The sequence below is a fragment of the Anser anser genome, assembly GCF_964211835.1.
Source record: "Anser anser genome assembly, chromosome: 5".
NCBI classification, from domain to species: Eukaryota; Metazoa; Chordata; class Aves; order Anseriformes; family Anatidae; genus Anser; species Anser anser.
Genome location: NC_139725.1, coordinates 3,801,424 through 3,822,643, shown reverse-complemented (window position 1 = coordinate 3,822,643; position 21,220 = coordinate 3,801,424). Strand labels below are relative to the sequence as shown.

The window sequence follows — 21,220 nt, the reverse complement described above, 5'->3', positions numbered from 1 at the left end:
GGTCTTCGGTGGGGGAATTAATTGCCAACTGAAAGAAGTTGACACCTGTAGCAGAGATAAGCATGATTACTTCAGTTACAAACCTGCACTCATTTCCTTGTGCCAAGATACCTACTGTTTTGAGAATATGAGTTTGACAGAAAGCAAACATAGAAATTAACATACAGAAAATATAAAGAGTGTCCCTTGGTCTCACAGTTTTCCAGTCATCTTATAATATCCAGAATTTTATTTTTTCAAACAAAAGAAAACGTCAGCTCACTACCAAGTTAATGGCAAACTAAGTCACAGAGATAGTAGAATATTAGAATATAACATTCACATCTTATTGTTTCGTATATAAACTTTTACTTTAAAGTGTTATCTAAAATAACATACATGGTTACCAGACCAAATAGCCCATATAAACTATGCTGAAAATATCATCTTTATTTACAGGAAGCCAATTAAAATGAACTTTAATTGGGTATGAGATCTTCAACAACTCTTCTCTCTCAAAGCCAGAAAACAGCCCAGCTTTACGCCGCTGGGCAGAGCTCTAACAAGGAAGATGCCCCTCACATACATGGGAAGAAAGCATCAGCCATGTGAGGATCTGGCTCACCTTCTTCTGGAAGATGTAGAAAGCAGCTTGCAAACCATCACTTTGATCAGGTGTCATGTCTCGTTACCTATCCCACCATTCAGGCTTTAAAATTACATGCTACCCTTTGCTCAAGTGAACTCCAAAGTTGCTCTTTCAGCTGTTGGTGTTGTTTTGCCAATACATCATGGAACTTAGGAAAACAAAAGCTTAGACATCCTTTCATCCTGTATCAACTTCTACATACACACATTATCATTATCTTTTAGCACTGCTAGTAATCACAACTACAAGAAATAAGCAGAAATAAGAGAAAATCTGGAATATATTATATTATTTTATAGGCACTTCTATAACCATGTAAATTGCTTCTTAATTACCTAGTTGCTTCATAGTTAACTATTGGACTAGTTCATATATCTAGTCCAATATCTGCTTTAAAGAAAACCAACTCGCTTGGGTTGTATAAAAATGTTGCCTTTGGGACCCAAGGAATCCCACACTGCTTTACAGAGCATGAATTAGATACCAGAAGAATCATTCCTTGCAAACCCAGCATCCAGTATGCACTCAGAAACAGCTCACAATGAGCCTTAATATTAGCACTTTTAGTACTAGCTCTTTAGTGATTTAATGAAAATGCTCTGCTTCAAAAGAAGCAGCTAATCAGATAATCACGTTAGACTGTATCCCGTAGGCTTCGAGGAGTCAAGCTCCTAGAAAAATCATCGAATAAGACAACAGGATTATGTCTTATGACCACACATTGTATTTATCACAAAGCATGGCCAAAATTCACTGTCATTATAAGATTTTTACATGGTTACCTGTGTTCTATAAAATAGAGATGCTATGTTGAACAGATTATAAAAAGGTACTGCAAAGTTAAATATTATTAGCATGTTACTTTTATTATTAATCATGATTACCTATCACCAAAACATTAGTACTTCAGTGTAAACACTGCAAAACACATACATGATTTAACAGATGGAATATTGACAGATTGAAACACATTTGATCTGTTATCTATCCTCAAGATGTAGAAATAAGGCATATGGTCAGCAGATTAGGAGAGTTTCAATTAACAGCCCGAGTGCTTTGCTTTCCTCCCACACACCTTAACTCTGTCAGTTATTCTGCTGGATTCCTCATAGTAAATCCGGTATCTTCAGGAGGTCATACCTGAGGAAGGCTGTTAGCTGGCTGAAACATCATTCTTTTATTTTTTTTCACTTTCCTGTGTACAAAGGAAACAAACAATGAATAGCTAGAGAGCCTAGTCTTAAAAAAAAAAAAAAATGACAGTTTTCTGCTAGGAAGATAACTGTGTGGCCTGAGAGACTTCACTTGTTCACTCTCACATGTTTATACACAACTGACACTTTATTCCACTGAGAGGATCTTGACATAAAACTGTAGAATTGATCACATCTCTGTGATAGAAGCTTGACAGTTTTCCCACACAGCACTGTCAAAACTTCCCATCAGTAGCTGTAAACAGAATTAGCAGGGTGGCCACTTAGCAACCAAATGCTTTTGTTTTTGCAATCTTACAGCATGGCGCCGTCTTCTTTTAGGCTGAATGCACTCCTGTCCATACGATGGCCACTGAAAATCTTGGGGGGGCATTTTGCTATTCTGGCTCTCCTCCTCTTCAGAATCAGTCTCATCCTGTTGCATTGAAGGAAAGTGCCTATCTGGATAGATCTCCTTCAGTTTGCTCTCAAAGAATACATCTAAGCATCGTCCAGCCTCAGCAACCTCTGAATCTGGCTGTAAAAGAATAAATAACCATTCAGTCTACCTGCACAAAGAAATCATCAACGATCAGAAACAAATGCCTACCCTACCCTAATGTCTCGCCTTGGTTCTGTCTGCTACATCTCCATTAGTCTTCTGCACTCTTTCTACAGGCCATTAGCTCCTCTGCATTAACAATGTAAGTAAAAACCAGATGCTGCTATTAAGGGAAGTGATTCTGCACCTCTAAGAAAAAGAGATGTGCAGTGGACTAGAAAGAATAGCCATTGCCACCGCTTAGGAATTTCTATGCACCCGAATTTTCCTAGCTATTTTGCTAGGTAAGCATAGCTTCTCACAGTAAACTCAGCATCATTCCAGGAAGTTGTCAGCTGAGATGTCCTCTTTAATTTGAGATCTATATGTACCTCCAGTTCTTGGATCCACATGTATCTCAAGTTTGCCATTAAATAAACAAATAAATAAATAAATCTATGTAACTCCAAGAGTAAAACTGATTAATCATCCTGCTTATCCTAGTCCTATATCTGATGTTAATGGAACCAACAGAATTATGCCACTGTGACAGCCTGAAAGCGTAACCCTCCAAGAAGTTGTATCCCCTCACCCACGTATATTAGAAACGTACATAATTGAACTTTGCACAGTTCCAAAACATGAGACGCACATCAGTCACAAGTTCCTCAGGTGCAGAATAGTGGAACTTGTCCTTTTTTTGCAGCTTTTTTCGTATGATTGACAAATCCATTGGCCTTTTTATGATCTGATAATAATGTCGAGCCTGCAATAAGAATAAAATACAGGTATGTAACCTTTTTAAAACATTTCCTGTCCAGTGACTTCTGCTTGTAGTTTGGACAGAAGTCACTGCAGAGGATTCCTTGCAGCAAGGAAGAGAGCTCTGATCTTCTGCTAGCTATGCTTGCACATCGTCTTCCTGTACGCCTTTAGCTTTGATTAAATCTATACTTGCTTGCAAGATTGGTCTTGAAAATAGCACACTTCAGGGACTACTTCGCTATTTTCACTTCCTAAAGTTTATCCCCAGATATAAATGTCATCATTAAACCATAATCAATAATATATGTAACATTGATAATTAGCTACTATTTCCCCCTAGCAGTTTTTAAAATAATGTGCTGAGATACTGGCAGCTGATACTGTGGGTAATAGTCTGCCAAGAGTGACTAAAAAATATGCTACTATGCACTCTTTCTAAAGTTCAACAAAAGTCTTTTTCAATGGCACCAGCTACCAGGATTTCCCACTCCATAAATCTTTCTGGAACAGAATTTACTTGTTAGATAATGTGTTCCGTAAGTTCATTGCAAGCTTTATTAGAATGTGTTGGTTTTACATATATATATATATATATATACATATACATATAGAGAGTTATTTGGACTGTTTCTTCACATAAACACTCCTGTTATTCTCTCATTTTTCTCCTTCAACTTGTCTCACATTGTGTTCCCCTGTTAAAATCACATGAATCTACCACGTCCATAAAGCAGCCAGTTAACAGCTGAGTACATGGATGAAACAGCAGTCAGGCTCCACACCTTCCCGTGAACACAGTCACGACTGCCTTTGTGCAACAGACCAGAAAACAGGGAGTACAGGGTTATTTCAGAAGCAGACCACTCCTCTGGCAATAGTACGACACTGTTGCTGTATGCAACTTCCTTTATCACTTGAACACCTTACATACCCTTAGTATCCATACCATTGTCTTAAACTGACACTCAAACCTTGCCTGAGAACGTTTGCCAGCATTTACCTGACTCAAATCTGACACTTCAAAGCACTTGGAAGTGGGAAACAGCCACCCCCACCTAGGAAGCGAAGTTAGTTAGAAAAAAAATGCAATTAGTATATTTCAAGAAGACAAAGGAGAAACTCATGAGGTCTACCAGAGTATTCTTTGGCTTCCCTCTGATGGAGATGTGTTCAGTACTTACCAGAGGGCTGACGGGTTCATGGAATGGGAGGCTCAGACTACTGCAGAACAGGGAAAGCACCAGCTTTTCACACTTCTGTAGAAGTCAATTTTGGAAAAAAAAAATAATAATTCAAAACAAGTCAGTTTCACTCTTGCACTTAGCTAATCAATCATGGTAATGACACAGGGAGTTTTTATGTAGCCTGTACATTTCTGATGCAAAACAGCATGCTTCATTCTAATCTGGGGAACATTTTGACTCTTTTTTTGTTTGTTTTTGTTTTGTTTGTTTGTTTTTTGTAGTTTTGAAAGTGAGGATAGTAAAAGAAATGGAAGAAACGAAACATTTTGCAATGTATTTTGTGTGCATGTGTCTTTCCTGGAAACTCTTGGGAATTCATCACTGTCACTAACTCTTTCTGTACTCCAGATCTATTCCTTGGCTCTTATCTAAAAGAAAAGCAGCAGCAGTGTTGAAACAGTTAAATGGAAAATACTTCATGCTGTTGATAGCCATTCCTGCTGTTGATAGCCATTGATGATGGCTTTGTTGATGGCATTGTTGATAGCCCTTCCTGCTATTGATACCCAGCTTCTAGGCTGGGGCAATCCCAAGCACAAATACAGGCTGGGCAGAGAATAATTGAAATTCAGCCATGATGAGGAGAACCTGGGGGTGTTGGTTGACAAGAAGCTCGACATGAGCTGGCAATGTGCACTTACAGCCCAGAAAGCCAACTGTGTCCTGGGCTGCATCAAAAGCAGAGTGACCAGCAGGGCAAGGGAGGTGATTCTCTCCCTCTACTCTGCTCTTGTGAGACCCCACCTGGAATGCTGCGTTCAGCTCTGGGGCTCCCAGCACAAAAAGGACATGAAAGTATTAGAATGAGTCCAGAGGACGTCCACAAAGATGATCAAGGGGCTGGAGCACCTCTCCTATATTCACAGGCTGAGAGAGTTGGGGTTGTTCACTCGGGAGAAGAGAAGGCTCCAGGAAGACCTTACAGTGACCTTCCAGTACCTAAAGGGGGCCTACAGGAAAGCTGAGGACAGACTTCTTGTCTGTGAGTGCAGTGATAGAACAAGGGGGAATGGCTTTAAACTAAGAGAAGGCAGATTTAGATTAGATATCAGGAAGAAATTATTCACTCAGAGGGTGGTGAGGCACTGGAACAAGTTGCCCAGAGAAGCTGTGGATGCCCCATCCCTGGAAGCGTTCGAGGCCAGGCTAGATGGGGCTTTGTGCAACCTGGTCTGGTGGGAGGTGTTCCTGCCCATGGCACAGGGTTGGAACTGGATGATCTTTAAATTCCCTTCCAATCCAAACCATTCTGTGATCTATGATACATACAAATGGATGTAAGCTGTTTAATCATTAAGTTGCAAAATACTTATACTAGTCTTCCTTTGTTCCTTCCAAAGTCTTCCTTTGTTCCCCCCCACCAAACTGATTACAAGAAATGCACTACAAAATAGTTATAAGCCACATTTTCTCACTAAGAAAAGAAGTTTCTAATCAATTCCATTTTCTAAAAAGAACTTCACAAATCAACACCCAGATAACAGCTATTTCTGGCCAGTTGTACACAATGCAATGAGGGATCACATAAATGTCCAGAAGTTATGTCTAGCTCTTTAAGGACACAGTCACTCAGGTCTGGAAATAGCATGGATGAATTTGTGCAGTGCTGCAGCTAGGCTCTTCAGCCTTGCCAACGAGCTGCAGTGCTCTGGGAATAATTGCTGTTTCCTTTATGTACAGTGCCTTATCCTAGATTTCATTTGTGTAGGGCAAGCTCAGCATCTGCATGCAGCTGTGTGAACTCACCCTCCCTGTCCAGCTGTTACTAATATACTCAGAACGTCTATTTGGATTTTCTGGCTTCCTGTTACCAATCAGACTTAAGAAAAGGTATTTTTCATAAGAGATTTGGTAGAGGAAACTGGTAATGGGGATGTAAAAGGATTAACTTCCATCTAGGCTGGGTTAACAGGGCCTAGATGTCATCCTAAAGGGGATCAATGGTCCATATGAAGACAATAAGATGATGGCAATCCAACTGAGAGTCAGAAAGCATCCACATCAGCAAATATCATTACAACTGGCCTAAACAGACGGCTGAGAGGGTGCCAAGTCTTGAAGAAGAGAGATTAAGTGGCAGAGTGCCAAGCAAAGTTGACACAGGGAAGGTTGCTCTGCTGCTGAGTACAACTTCTCTGTTCAAAGCAGAAGAGAATTCCAGATCTGCCAGTTTCACTTTTCTATAGCATAACGTTCATTTTAAATTAAACAGCAACTTTCTAGAAAGAATAGAATGATATAACTGAATATTAACGCCACTTTTGGTGTATTTACTATCCTCTGAAACATTCTAGAAGGAATCAAGGCAAAATAGTCAACTTTCCAATGAAGAGGCAAAGTCTCATGCTGAGATCGTATTTCCTTCCCTACAGAGTAACAGTATATAGTTATTCCCACCTTCTGATCATAATCATCAAGGCCATACTGTGCATTGTAACTGTGGCCGTAGCGTGTGTTTTCACAGTCATATTCTACCTCTGGCTTCACTGGATTACGGCAAAGTGTACACACCCATTCGCCCCTGCAAAACAAACAAACAAACAAAATTGTGTGAAATTTGGTGAGCTACCTTGTCAAATAACAAACTTCAGAAATTCAGTTCTCATTCTTAACTTGTATTACAACTGTACGCAATCTTAAGCCCATTCTATTAGATGTTCTTCAAGAGATTTAAATATAATTAGAAGCGTAGTAATTCCACATTCTACTTATTACACTTTCTTGTTTACAGAAAGAGAAACACAAAATATTAAGTGTTTGAAATTACATAGCAGCAAAGCGTGCAGCTATACTGACTCAAGTTCTGTTTAAATATATATATATATATATATATATATTAAGGAAAGGAAATACAGCCAACAGTAGGGTCACAAGAAAAAAAAAGCAGCTCCATTAGATAATATATCAATTATCAAATAAATTAACATTATCACAAAAGTCATAATGCGTGCTAGTACATAGGATCCCAAACCAAATAGACATAGTTCTGCATGAGCATAACTGCCCTTCCTATCTATTTTCAGAACCCCCTTGAAGAACTTCATGAGAATGGTGATGGAACTTGTGCAACATCAGGACCTCAAAGACAATGGTATATTACAGACCTATCAATACAGAGGTTTAGTTAGAGGAACTAACTTACTTCATTAGAATTTAATTTAATTAGAATTTAATTGCTTAGGAAATTTATTGTATAAGGAAAACTATTTTTTCACAGTGTTTTAAAACAAAAGGTTAATAATGACTTAGCTCTTAGAGAAAAGAAGGAAAAGCCAAACCATGGAACTTTCTGCTTTCTTAACAGAAAGAACAAGCCAGAACCTCCAAACTAGTATCCCAGAAGGTATTTTGGTCAGCTGAGACAGTTATTTGGCCTTGGCACAAATGAAGTCTTTGGTCCCACCTATAACTGAAAAACTTATAACTGAATTCAGAATTATACAACACCAATAATGCACATTTTTCACACAGTCCCACTTCTTAAGTTTGCTATGTGGACACATACCTAACTCTGGATCTTTGTCACATAAAATTTGTCTGTGACAAGTTGCTATATGAGACTATATGTCTTAGGAAACCCATGTCCTAAACGCTGCCAACAAAAGCCTCAGTAGTCCTAAATTTCCCCCAGACCTGTCTGGAAAACTGAACATTATTATTATATATATATATATTTTTATTATTTTTTTTTTTTTTTTTTTTTTTTACTGTCGAGCTCACTGATTGCCCCTGTACTTGTGCAAGTCACTGTTCTTGCAGGAAAGAGTTGACATCTATACCACCAATGTTACATGAGAGTTAGAATTTTACTTTTTCTCCAGAAAGTTGTAAGAATGATTTTAAAGCTTAGGTCTGCCACTTCCTTTGTTGTACTGGCCAGCTAACTGCAGGAAAAGCATGGAAATGATTGTTGTTAATACATACTTGAAACTAGATGAAAGTAAGACAATTCTTTCCTTTGTAAGAAAATAACAAAAAAGGTAAGTAGAGATGCAGTCCTTGCCCTTGTGTTAGGCTGACATTTACATCTCTGAGGAAATATTCTACCCCAAGGCAGTAAGCAGAAATGGAGCACATTAGTGAAATGTCATACATACACTGGAAAGCTGAGCAGAGCTGGAACATGGCAGGAGAGATGGAAGACCTTGGGGCAGTGATCACAACACAACAGTTCTCCTCCATTAAGACACACAGCACAGAAATCTTCATTCTCAATTGTATTGACTTCCTGAGTGACTGGCGATTTTTTCATCGTGATGGAGGTACCATTACTGAGCTTCTGATCAGAAGGTAGAGTACCTACAGGAGGAGATTGTATCTGTCCTGCAGCCTGGGTTATAATAAATTTTCTGTCTTCCGTGTTCTCCTCTTTGCATTTCAGTCCTTCAGGTGGACTATCTTTATTTATCTTAAAGGAAGAAAAATCTGGGATCACACAGTCATCATTTTCATATCTAAGCATATAACAGCAGTACTTGCCTGCAGAAAAACATAGTTTCTCTACAGTGAACCCTACTGGAGAGGGCACTGAGTTTTAGCAGGCTTATGCTCAGCTCAGAATCTGACACTGGTTGGCCAGGTCATCTTGGTCAAGCCACTTCCTCCACATACCACAGTATCATAACACAGACAGAGTTGCATAGATTTCATGTCACAGAAACAAGCTTATATGCTCTTTATGGTAACTGTATGCAGCACCTCTGCAAGATGCAAGTTTTATGGGAAACAGCTCAAGAAAAAAAAAAGAGAGGACATTTTTTTTCTTCCCAACAGAAATTCCAATTTTCTTCTGTGACAAGAAATTCACATTTAAGACTTTGGTGAAGTGATAGAATATTAAGCTTTTTAAAAATCTGTAACACTGTAATTTCTGGAATTGGTTCCTATCATCCAAAGATGCCATGCCTGAATATGCATTTAGGTTAGTTTTAAATTATTTTCCTATATTTGTGACTAGACAGGCAATCCAGACTGTTAGAACACAAAAACACTACAGCTATCTGATGAAACAGACTTCTCAGAAATGGAAGTAACAGGGAGCTGTGCAGCAAACAAAAGCTGCATCCTCTTACTTCAGCCCATCACAGAAGTGTATGAGGGTGAAATGAATTATAAGAGTACTTATAAACAGACCTGTTTAGTTTATAATAACTTTCAGTAACTATGAATATAAGCCAGAGAAATAATAATGAGAAAGCAGGTAAAACTTCAAACAAATTTCACTCACTCTTATAGCCATGCTTGAAGACTGGGTCCCACATTCAATTATCAAGAGGAAACTGCCCTCCTGCTCACTCTCCTGTGGCTGGAGCTTAAAAACTGGGAGCTCCCCGGATTCTGATGCATGTATCTTCAGACGTTCCAGTCTCACATAAGGGATCTTCAGCTCTCTAGGGCCAGAGCTACTATTAAAATGAAACATGGTTAAATTAAGTCATATTCCACAAAATTCTCCTCCCTACTCAGTTTCAACATTTTCCATGTACAATTGTTTGTTCTCGTTTTCCTTTGTGACTCTGCTGGCTAAAATCTGAAAAGCTTTTCACATGTCGATTCTTTAAGAAATTGGAATACAAGAATATTCATTTAACGGTGTGTGCAAATGCATTATTAACTTCTGTCCTAAAATCTTTCCCTGACTATCCTCAAATGTATTGGTTTTAATCATCTCAATTCAAGCCTGGTTTGATGCTTTTCGGTGTGGCTGGCTTTAAATAAGAATACAGCATATCACTCAACTTTATTTTAAAATCTTATCACAGCAATAGCAAAAAAACACAAAATTTTATGAAATTCAAGATAATGTTAACACTGTTACCATTATATATATATATATATATATATTTAGGTTTAATTGGGGCTAAACAGCTCATAGTTGTTCAAATGAGATAAGTGCAAATATTTAAACATTCTGAAAAATCACAAGAGAACAGAAATGCATGAACTCACCACTTGTTTTAAATTGTTTTCAAGTTTAAGAAAATACTTCATAACTTTCAGAATTATTATCTATAAGGAATCTTGCATTCTTTTTAAAACAAGTTTTCCATTAATGAGTATGAGAAATTTTCTAAACACACGCATAAAATTTCATGGCCAGTGCTTTTCTATAGAAAAGACTGTTACCTGACATCCTGATTGCTTTTCATATCCATTTCTAAATGTTCCTTTTCACAGTTACTGGAATCTGGAACAGAAGATAAGAAAATGAATAAAATATTTATAATATCAGAGTCAGATTAGTGTAGAAAGTACTTCAATATTCATGTACTTCTGACTGGTGTTTAATATGATATCATAAGTGAATTATGGAATCATTTCATCTATATGTATATCAAATGTGTGTGCTGTTTTCTATTCTGGGATACAGTCTTTCTCTCTCTCTTTGCTTTCAACCACAGTTTCTGTATTGAATATGAGGAGCCTTTCCCAAATATTTTGTGGAAATGGTTACGTTCGTATGGTATTACAGACATACACAGACATGACACATTCATCCATGTACAGGGAACAATGTAAGTAATCCTCTTTGCCATACATTTTTCACTTGACAACAACAGACCTCCTGAGCCTCAAGCATTCAGACCTCAGTAAGTCTTTGCAGTCTCCTGTTCCATGCTTAGAAGCTCCTGGATAATTCTAGTTACTGGAAACAGAAAAGAAATCATGCCTCCCATCTGTCTCTTAGGGACAAAAGCTATCCTATAGGATTCCTTTATACCCTCCAAAATATGTAACATATAAACATGTCAATTCAAAATTTTCTATTACATAAGCATGTTCGTAACTGTAGCTCTTGACTGATATTAGACACCAGTAACAAAGCAGCTTCGGAGAGATGGAATGGGGGGGGTAGAGATGAATGCTCCAACAGATGCCCCTGTAAACATCAGTCCACTGACAACCTCCATACTTTGTTAGGAATTATTTTGACATAGATAATACTAACAAGAAAATAAACCAAATATCATGTCTATCTGGAGACAAGTAAGCGCCATCGAAACATAATTTTTTAGATAATCTAGCGCAGGCCAATGGTCCCTAGCCCATTGCTTAAGAGCAATGTGCCTCTAAGATATTCTCTTGTTGTTCCCAGTCATAGGAAACACAAAACAATCAAGACTAACAAGGAAAGGTGTATGTCATGTCACTCCAATGCGTTATTCGCCTGTGACTGTTGCTCAGGTGAAGGTTGGCAGTCAAGGCTCTGGACAGAATTACTAAGGTGTGACTGCACACTTAGCTGAAGGAGTAGCTCTTGTACACTGTCAAACCAGAGGATGTTCCAGTGGTGCTGGGGTCCTAACATTATTCAACATTTCCATCAGTAACTTGGTTCATGAAGTAAGAGTACTTATAAAAAATGTGGAAGACACCAACCGAGAGGGGTTGCAAGCACTTTGGAGAATGTTGACAATCCAAAAATTATCTTAATACATTAAAAAAAAAAAATCTAAATCAGCATGACTGAATTGAGACAACTCCAAGTCCTATGCTTATGAAGGAAGGATCAGAGGAATGAAATCACAAAGGAAATTAACTTGACTAGGGAACTGCTCTGTAGAAGGAACTAAAGGTTAATGCTATACCATTCACTACATGCAAGTCAATCATGTAATGCTGCTGCAAAAGAAGGCAAATGCCATCCTGCAGTGTATTACCAGTAGTGAGGAATGTAAAACACAGGAAGCCGATACCCTGCGCTGCTCAGCACCCCACAGGCCTCTGCTGCAACACTGTATTCAGCTGTGGGCAGTACTCTAATTGCAGAGAGCCCAGAATACCACAGAAGGAATGAGGTGGTTTAAAAAAAAAAAAAAAAAACAACTGAGCCATGAGGAGAGCCTGAAATCATCAGATTTGTTTAGTCTAGGAAAGGGGTGGGAGGATCTGCGCAAACCATGATAAGAAGAAAAGAGGCTGTATGAAGAAAAATGATGAAACGATGTACAATTTTACCACATCCCTTAGGGATTAGGATAAGAAGTGTTTTGCTGTAAATTAAGCTGCAATGTTTAGATTTGATATTAAAAAAAGGATAAGCCACTGGACATGCACACCAAAAGGAGTGGGTTTTGGCAGCACAGCACTGCTGAAGCCAGTTAGTCCTACAGAGAGCCTCTAGCAAAGATATGCTACCTCTGCAACAGAGAATCTCTCACTGATGCATGCTGCACACCATGACGACATCTCCTTAGGTCTCCCTTCACTGCACTTCTTCAGACAGAGAGCAGGATGGGAATTACTCACTACTGATCCTTCCTTGTGGAAAGGGAGCAGCATTGAAGTCAACGCTCCAGTCTTCCCATCCCTGCTCAGAGCAAATTTGTAGTGTCTGTTATGGATCGCGTGATTCTGCATGCTGGGACTGTTTTCTGTGTATAGTGTCACACAACCCAAACCAAATACTACAAAACTGCTCGTCTCAAAGTGGCTTAACCTGCCTGAGGCACAGCTTTTTAGGGGTGCAGCTGATCCTTACTACTTCCAGCTTACAGCTGATTGTGGCATAATTGTCACAGTTTGGCATAGTACATATAAGAGAAGACAAATACATTTCCTTGGCTCACTGAACTAGGCCTTCTTTGTACTAATTAGAATTCTCTGTATAAAAATACAGCATGAAGATAGAAATATTAATTCATCTTTTACAGAGAAAAGCAGCCAAATATTGGCATAAGTCACAGAATAACAGCTTGATCCTGAAATCCCTTGCTTGCATGAATAGTCCCATTGACTTTTAGAGTTTGCAGGAATGAGGCTTTACAGTATAGCACAAGGATGCTGGCAATTTGCCCATGAAAAGAGTTAAGTAAGGTCTAATTCTCCATTAAGACTGAAGAAATAGGCCTTGGCTGAAGGGAATGTTCCACAGTAGAAGAGCCAAGCAAAAGCACATACTGTACAATATATTAACCTTACAAAATTTTGCTATATGACTGATGTGAAGGACTTAGCAGAAAGCACATTATATTTTGGAAGTTGTTTTTTTTTTCCTCAATTGAATTTGGACTCTTAAAACCAGCTCTTCAATAGTCATAACGACAGGTCTCATTAACAGGAAGTGCTTTTAAGAGAACTAAAACTCCAGGTACTTCACATAGACACACTCATTTCTTGTTCAGAGATGAAGGATATTACAAATTCAAGGCATATAATTTCCAAGTTTTTCTTCACAAATGAAATCAAGCACGCTTTTCCATTGGATTAAGTACTTGATAATATTTGAAGTTTGATGGAAAAACACATTTATGAAAGTACATTAAAACGCATACTGTTTTGTAATGCTTGTAATGCACAGTGATAAGAAAAAACTCCCAAACCTAAATGAAACAATGAAAAGCCTGGTACCTTCTTCATTTCTAAGTTGTCTCATTCTGTCATTCACAGGCAGGGAAGAATTTTTGCTGAGCACTTCAGAAGGAGAATTACAACGCTGAGATTTTTTGACCGAAAGATTAATAGGTTCTTCCAGCACTTTTTGCATAGAAAGACTTAATTCATTTACTACATCTTGCCCATCAGAGGCCATGCTGTTTTCTAGAGGATGATCCACAGTATTCAAGTCTTCATTTTCCAGCTTCAGGGGAAAAAAATATCAAATTTTATAATTAATTTTCTTTGTTTCCACCTTAAGCAAACAATTTGTAATCAGTCTTCAAGTACCAGCTTGAAGACTGATTGAAGCTTGAAGCAAAACTGTACTTAACTGAAACAGGCGCTTTTAACTGACTAACAATAATGTGTGCTGCCAATGAAAATGGATTCCTTTTCAGTAGAGAAGTTTGAGTGATTCCTACCTTGCACTTAGCGCTGCTCTGGAGTGCATCACCTGGTGCAAGGCCAGGGCTCAGGTCACCTGGAGCTCTGCCCCGTACTAAGCTGTAGCTGGGTACTGGTTCTGGTGGAGTATCACAGTCACAATGGGTGTTCGGGGATGAACCAAGTGCTACAGCGGCCACACCTTGTATCTGTGGATCAGCTGACCTAGATAACCTTGTTGAAGGTAGTTCCATTTCTAAATCGTTTGAAAAGCCCACAATGCTTAATGATGCTGAACGCTGGGAAAAGAAATAAAAACAGTATGTTAATCAGTTTTCTGGCAGCAAAATGTTGCTGTTATTTCTGTAATGGATGAGATGCTGTTTCAGCTGTAGGTAATGTAGCAGTTGAGTCACAAGGTCATGAGAGTATCTATTGTAATCGGACACCATTTCCAGAAGCTTTACAGTTTCCATCATTAAAAGTGAAAACTGGAAAAGGAGACGCCCATGTTACTCTTCTGTGATTTAGAAAAACCGTCATCCTTTGATCACTCCCAGGGATCCTGATTTTTAACTTCCTACAATGAATGGGAAACTTAAGCAGGTAGAACACTGTATTAAATTTATCTTTAATATCAACCCTACTAATTTCCATTAAGCCATTCCATGAGGAATAAGATTCAGACCACAAATTTTATCATCTTATTCAGCAATCATCAGATCATTTTACTCAGGATGAAGTTTTAGAAAAAATAAGATTAAGATCTGACATAAACAGATGAAACTATTGTTACTTTATGATGCCAAACACTTTATGGTAGTGAGTCTGTTTCATTAAAACTGAAGACACTTGCCATTTAAATATCATAGTGTAACCCCAAAAGCATATTCTGTGTATTAAGAAGGAAAGGATGTACATGTCTAGCTTCGAAAGAAAAGGAGAAGCCTATTTACTAAAGACTCTGAAGTAACAGTTTTAGCAATATAAATTTGCTACTATCTCATGACTCGTCACCATTAGAAATACAGAAACACTGTTATGCAAAACAAAACAAATCCACCCCATTTAAGTGATTTCCTTAAGCTCCCTTACAGCCAGGAACTTGTGACTGAACTGAAATCACATCTCTGCTAGCATCCATATAAAGCAAATATAAGCAGCCTTAAGAAGTACAGAGATCTGTGTCATTTCGATATGTAATTTTCCATTTACTTCATCATAGTTCATTGGTGTTTCATTACCCATGGTAATTGACTGAATAAATCCTTTCCATTTGACTACAATACAGTAAGTAGCACTCATTATAATATAAATCAAGACAAAAAGAAATGCGTTGATTGCATCTGAATTAGAGTTTAATTTCATTGTACTGATTTTTCTGCTGGGGCCTGTGACTTAGAAGTGAATCTGAGACAGGACCCATTTTATAGATTTAATTAATTTAATTCTCAACTGCCACTCCATTTTTGATGTTGATAACTTTGTCCATCTTAATCTGGCAGTGGTAAAAACAGTAGTCTAGATTGAGCTGTCCAGTTGTGCCTGTGTAAATCCTACATAATGCCAAAGATATCAGTCTCAAATCCCTCTGCATGCAATACATATCACCCATATGCTAAGAGAACATTCTGGCCACAGACATTAACTTTTGTCTAAGGATGTAATATAATTGCCTTTTCCTCAATTTGCAATAGATTCTGCAGTAGGAGCTTTGCCTGAACAGTGACCAGTGAGACCCAGCACCACATTCTATGAGACAAAATAGCCTGCATTTGAGACGAAGACATCAGCTCTTCTGCAGAGTTAGGGAGGCTTTGTGCCATGGAGTGCCCTAGTAAAGCTTTTTGTTTTTTTAGCAGTCCTGGAGGGTCCTTTCCATCTAGAAGGCACCCCAGATATTACTGGGTCTCTGCAGCCAGGGTATTAGACATCTTTCTCCTCATTTTGGGTGTTACTATCCCTGAATCTAAGCTTTCTGGGCTACAATAAATTATTGGAACCAGCTGGAAACTAGGCAAATATGTTCTTCCTACCTTACATCCGAGTTGAAAACTAGAGAACAACAAATGAGGAAATGCATTGATGGAGGCACCATTTTCCTTACACCCCATCTGACAGAGCATTTCTAAGATCACTTAGGTTTCAAACCAAAGGAATATACGTAGGTCAGAATGGAATCCAGCGTTTATGGTCCCACGTCCTAAAGATGAACACAACGACCAGATATGTTCATTTGCTGTCATAATTCGCTTGTGACAGGTTGAATTGATCTTGTATCACTTACAGAAAATAAGCAAGTAAGAAACAGAATTCCTACTTGAACTGAACAGATAGACTGTAATCAGACATCCCTTTTCCCCTTATTTCTAAGTCCATTGTGAGCATTAATTAGTTCCCTCTGAGGTAATTAAATATTTATTTAGTCAGGTTCTCAAAGGTGTGAAGCATCCACAAATTCTTGTCTGAGTCACTAGGAACTACCTAATGGTGTGCTCCAGGGGAAATGGGCATGCTGAGGCACACACATGGTAAGAACATCACACAAAGCTGTGCAGCAAGCTAACTGGAGACCTCGAGGCTACTTGCTTCCAATCACTGCACGTTTTCCTATACTTGTATTACAAAAGCATACCGTCATCTATTACGTACTGAGGCCTCGTAGACCTGTCCACATGTAACTGCATAAACTGTGGGTGAAACATTAGCCCTACTACGACAACGGTAGGATTACTCTTGGCTCCAGAGAGCCAAGCTTACTTACTGGGAGCAGTCACTGGGTCTACTCTTACTGAAGGAAGAAAGAAATATATAGACACGTAAGACTTTGTTATAACAAACATTTTTAGAAAGGTGAAAATCAATTGCATTTTATGGCTATATCTTTTTTACTCTTCTAGCTAGCATCAGCTTCTTATGAGATTTTTTTTTTAGATTATATAAGCCAACATAAAACCTTACCCGTGTTAAAAAGAAAAAAGAATAATGAGGCCATCAAGCTGCCATCTGTCTTTCCCTTGGGGCAAAAGTTAATTTTGTGGTTTTTTTAATGATGAAGCAACATTATGATCTTTCACTGCAAAATATTAAAACTCACAGTTAAGAACAGACACATTCCATTCTGATCCATGGAGCTGCTGTCAAGTGTGAAGTGAACAATGCACTGGGAACAAGGCTCATTAATAGCCTATTAATTCACTCCCTAAAATAATCATTTCTTTTGCCATTAGCAAAAATTTCTCTTTTCCCTTGACAGTTCAGCTAGTTTTTGCAGATGGGATGCCTTTAAAGAATTGATCTCTGTTTTATAAAAGCTCTACTGCTTTTACATTGCACCCTTTGAACAACAACAAGCATTAATTATGCTCTTGGGTAGAGGTGGCTTCAGCTGTAGGTTAATGTTGAAACTTTTGACATTTTAACGTACAGTCTGGTACATCCAACTATATCTGACATTAGAAATGGATTTCTCATTGTCTCATAATTAATTTTGGTCTGATGATCCCTATAATATAATGGCAGCAGCATCATCACCCCAAAATGCCTTCTACCACAAATTCCACAGCTATGGTAGTGAAAGGTAAGAATAAAGAACATGCAAAGTGCCTTCAGAGAACAAAAAATAAACATATTGTTCAGTTCAAATATTTCTTTGATCACTGTTGCATTTTAAAAGGTCCAGTGTAAACATGCAGCACTAATACAGAAGAATTCTGAGAAGCAAATACTTACCTTGAAATACTGGGATTAGGATTTGTTAGGATTGTTTTGGCAAAGTCTCAAGGCTGTTGACATTAAGTGTCACAGATAAAGAAAGCTAAAACTAGGAACCGCCAATTCTCTTTGCTATAAGAGAAATAACACGCTGCAAATGGTTGCAGAGTAATGAACGGCTGCTATTAAGTGGAGCAATCCCCCTGGCAGCTCATTATGCTAGGAGGTTAAACAAATGTACTACTCCAATCCAGTTGTTTAACTCACCACACACAGCAGCACCGTTAACACAGTCTACACATGCTTCCTATTCATATTTTCCAATTTCAGAGTAGAATCCAAAGGATTTTCTTCCCATTTTCTATGAGAAAAAGAATCCAAAGCTTCCTTACATTTTGTCTGAATAAACTGGAGCTAGCTTAAAGTGGAAGGAGGAAGAGATTGTATGGAGCAAGCAGCATCATGTTTTATTTATCCTTTTTTTCCAGGTCAAAGCAAAAGATTTTGTTAAATTAACATTCTGGGAAATGTACCTAATTTCATTAAGCATGAACACATTTGCGCTGTAAGCACGAAATCAAAAAGGTCAAAAAATACTCTGATACTTTCAGAATTTGCAGGACTCTAAATTCCAGAGTCTGTTATCACCCTTTCCTTCACCTAATAATTCCCCTAAAATTACTAATAATTTGGGGGGGGGGGGGGGGGGGGGGGTGGTATAAAAAAAAGCACAGCAACAACAAACTCACCCTACCCCCAAGCTCAGTTTCAAAGTCCAAGGGTCTGGTATTATATTATTATTACTTTCAATGACTAATGTTACAATGTAGCATGTTGAAGGAAATCTAGTAAAAATGTAAACCTGTACCTTGCTCCCCAAGACTCCCCATCACAAATTTTACATTGCTTTTGAAAGAAAAAGAACAACAACAACAAAACATATTAGTTAAGCACTTGCCACTAAGATGGAGGAGTTGTCCCTAATAAAGCTTAGGATAAATGTGTTCAGGCAAAATATCCACGAAGGCCATCTACAACAAATTAAGATTGATTGTTCTCTCTGAGAATCCTGCAGCACTGGTGACATTGGCATAGCAAAGCCCAAGTAGTTCCCACACGTCTAGTCCCAGGGGGAGGCAGAGAGAGGTTCCACAGGGAACTGCTACTATGTTAGCTCTGCCACCTATGAAATGCCACCAGTGGAATAAAACAGAAGTCTCTCAGAATGCTCTCAGTTGCACTCCTTTGAAGGCATGGAATATTTTCTAGGATTTCCCAATTTCAGGTACTTTATGGTGCTCGAGACAAACAGAGTGCTTGAACTAAGATGCTGGGACTTACTGTGAATCACAATGAAATTTGCAAAAAAATCAGCATTAGAGCACTATATATGTTTCACTTGTGCTTGTATCTTGAATACTAATTCTGGTCATCCTGTCTCAAAAGGGATATATCAAAAGAACAAAATATAGAAAAGAGGGCCAAAGATAAAAAGACCAAAGCACAGAATGGCTTTCACAAAACAAAGACACTGAAATGACTAATAATCACTTTACAGCTTCAGAAGGAAATGGCTGGGAGGAATCTGAGTAGATACAGCTATTCAGTAATAATTTACAAATAATGTGTATGGCATATTCAGATTTATTTTAAGCAGAAGGTGAAATGACAGCTCAAGGGAAGAAACTCTCAAAGTTTGCTGAGAAACATAAACCTTAGTTTGACAGATGCTGTCATGATTGCAGTGTCCAAAAGGGCAGAACCATGAGTGCCAAAGCCTGTTATGTTTTTAGGATGAGTAAGTGTGGTACAGAGTGTACCACAGCCCAGGACCCAATCCAGCAGAAGAACAAGATAAAGAATCCTCCCTCCCAGAAGTAAAAGCCCTGGTTCTAACTAAAGGGGATGCACTTAAAGTCTAAGGAGAAGAGAGATCCAGCTAGCTCTGCAACAATGACAAAGTCTGTTGCAGCAGTACTTCAGCCTTAAACTATAATTTTGTTGTAGATATACAGTAATTATGATGTTTCCTCAAATGCTAGGTACAGCCTTTAGACGTCTTGCTCATCACAGCCACAATGACAATTAGATACAGATATGCGAAACAAGGACCATATGCCCTTTATTACTCCTGAAAACATAATTTGGCCAAAAAAAATCTTATTATTCTTGCCTGTGCTTTAGAATAGATGATCTCTCCAGTCCCGTGTGCAAATTAATAACTCAACAACATACTACGTAAAAGCAACAGGCAGACCATATCACTGTAGAAGGTTGGTAACCCTCTCCACAAAATTATTAATCTAACTGAGTACTCATTCCTTCATACGGCAACATAGCAATTCAATGACTTGCATAAAACCTGTTTGCTGAAGCTTGGTATAGTTGCCCAGAAGAAAAGAGCAAATATCACAAAAATTATCCTGAGATTTGTCCTCTGTATTGCTGGCATTCTTACTGGAGTGTCTGGGTTTTTGACTGGTACAGAGACAGAATGACCCCATGATACTAAACAGGGGTTCCAGCTATACAAGTGAAGAATGAAGGAGAGTATGAAGAGAAAATTGTATCCATTTTGCACAAACAGAAAACTTCCATTTCTAGTGTTGCATTCTTAAAAGGTGCTACTCAAACCCAAATTTATACTACATGTAATACTTCAAATTTATATGAAACACTCCATGGTCTAAGCATAGAAACATTTATTCTGCACAAAAACTTCCGTTCACAAAGAAAGAAAAGTTAGAGGAATACACAGGAAGACAAAGGCTGACAAAATATCACCCTTAATGTTCCAATAACTGTGAAAGAAGCAAAATCAAGCATGCATGTAACTGAAGTTACATGGTTAACTAGACTATGCACATGCGTACAGACCAGGTGAGCACAGACAAGAATTAGTCTGAACTTGAAGACAGCAGTAGCTTTGCTGTCGATGTTTCTGATAGACACTGACTAGATATCCCTACTTTATACCACTAGAAAGCCAAAATTCTGTCCATTCAATAAAGCTGGATTTAATTTTTGTCCTGACAGAGGCTAAAACATAAAATCTGAGGATATTTTACAAGTGTATGAAGTGTTTCATCATTGCTTCTCTACTTTTGTTTATCAATAATCAGCTTTAACTGTGAGGGACAGAAAACAGTACACACATCGGAACAACTCTAACAGGCGTCTTTGAAATCAAAGGCGCTCAGGGCATACGAGTGCCTTGCACTGTGGTGTAACGGCTGCACTAGCACTTGTCTGGAATGATCTGAATAACGCACTTGTGGTTTCCCCATCTGAGTAATGTTGTGATCCCAAGCTATTAATAGCATCTGTTCTGTATCACTTCAAACATAAACACGATCCCATATTCAGACAATTC

At 38.3% G+C, this 21,220-nt stretch overlaps 1 protein-coding gene across 1 annotated transcript in view; it reads right to left on the bottom strand.

The window, feature by feature from the left end:
• Positions 1-1,473: 1,473 nt before the first annotated feature.
• TRIM66 (tripartite motif containing 66) overlaps positions 1,474-21,220 on the bottom strand; it is a 49,879-nt gene continuing 30,132 nt past the window's right edge. Inside the window, 11 exon segments of the mRNA XM_083838162.1 lie at positions 1,474-1,813; positions 1,815-1,823; positions 2,141-2,359; positions 2,976-3,128; positions 4,309-4,383; positions 6,769-6,892; positions 8,469-8,779; positions 9,599-9,776; positions 10,498-10,558; positions 13,723-13,951; positions 14,172-14,432. Coding sequence (XP_083694288.1) covers positions 1,763-1,813; positions 1,815-1,823; positions 2,141-2,359; positions 2,976-3,128; positions 4,309-4,383; positions 6,769-6,892; positions 8,469-8,779; positions 9,599-9,776; positions 10,498-10,558; positions 13,723-13,951; positions 14,172-14,432 — 1,671 coding nt within the window. The 3' untranslated portion in view covers positions 1,474-1,762.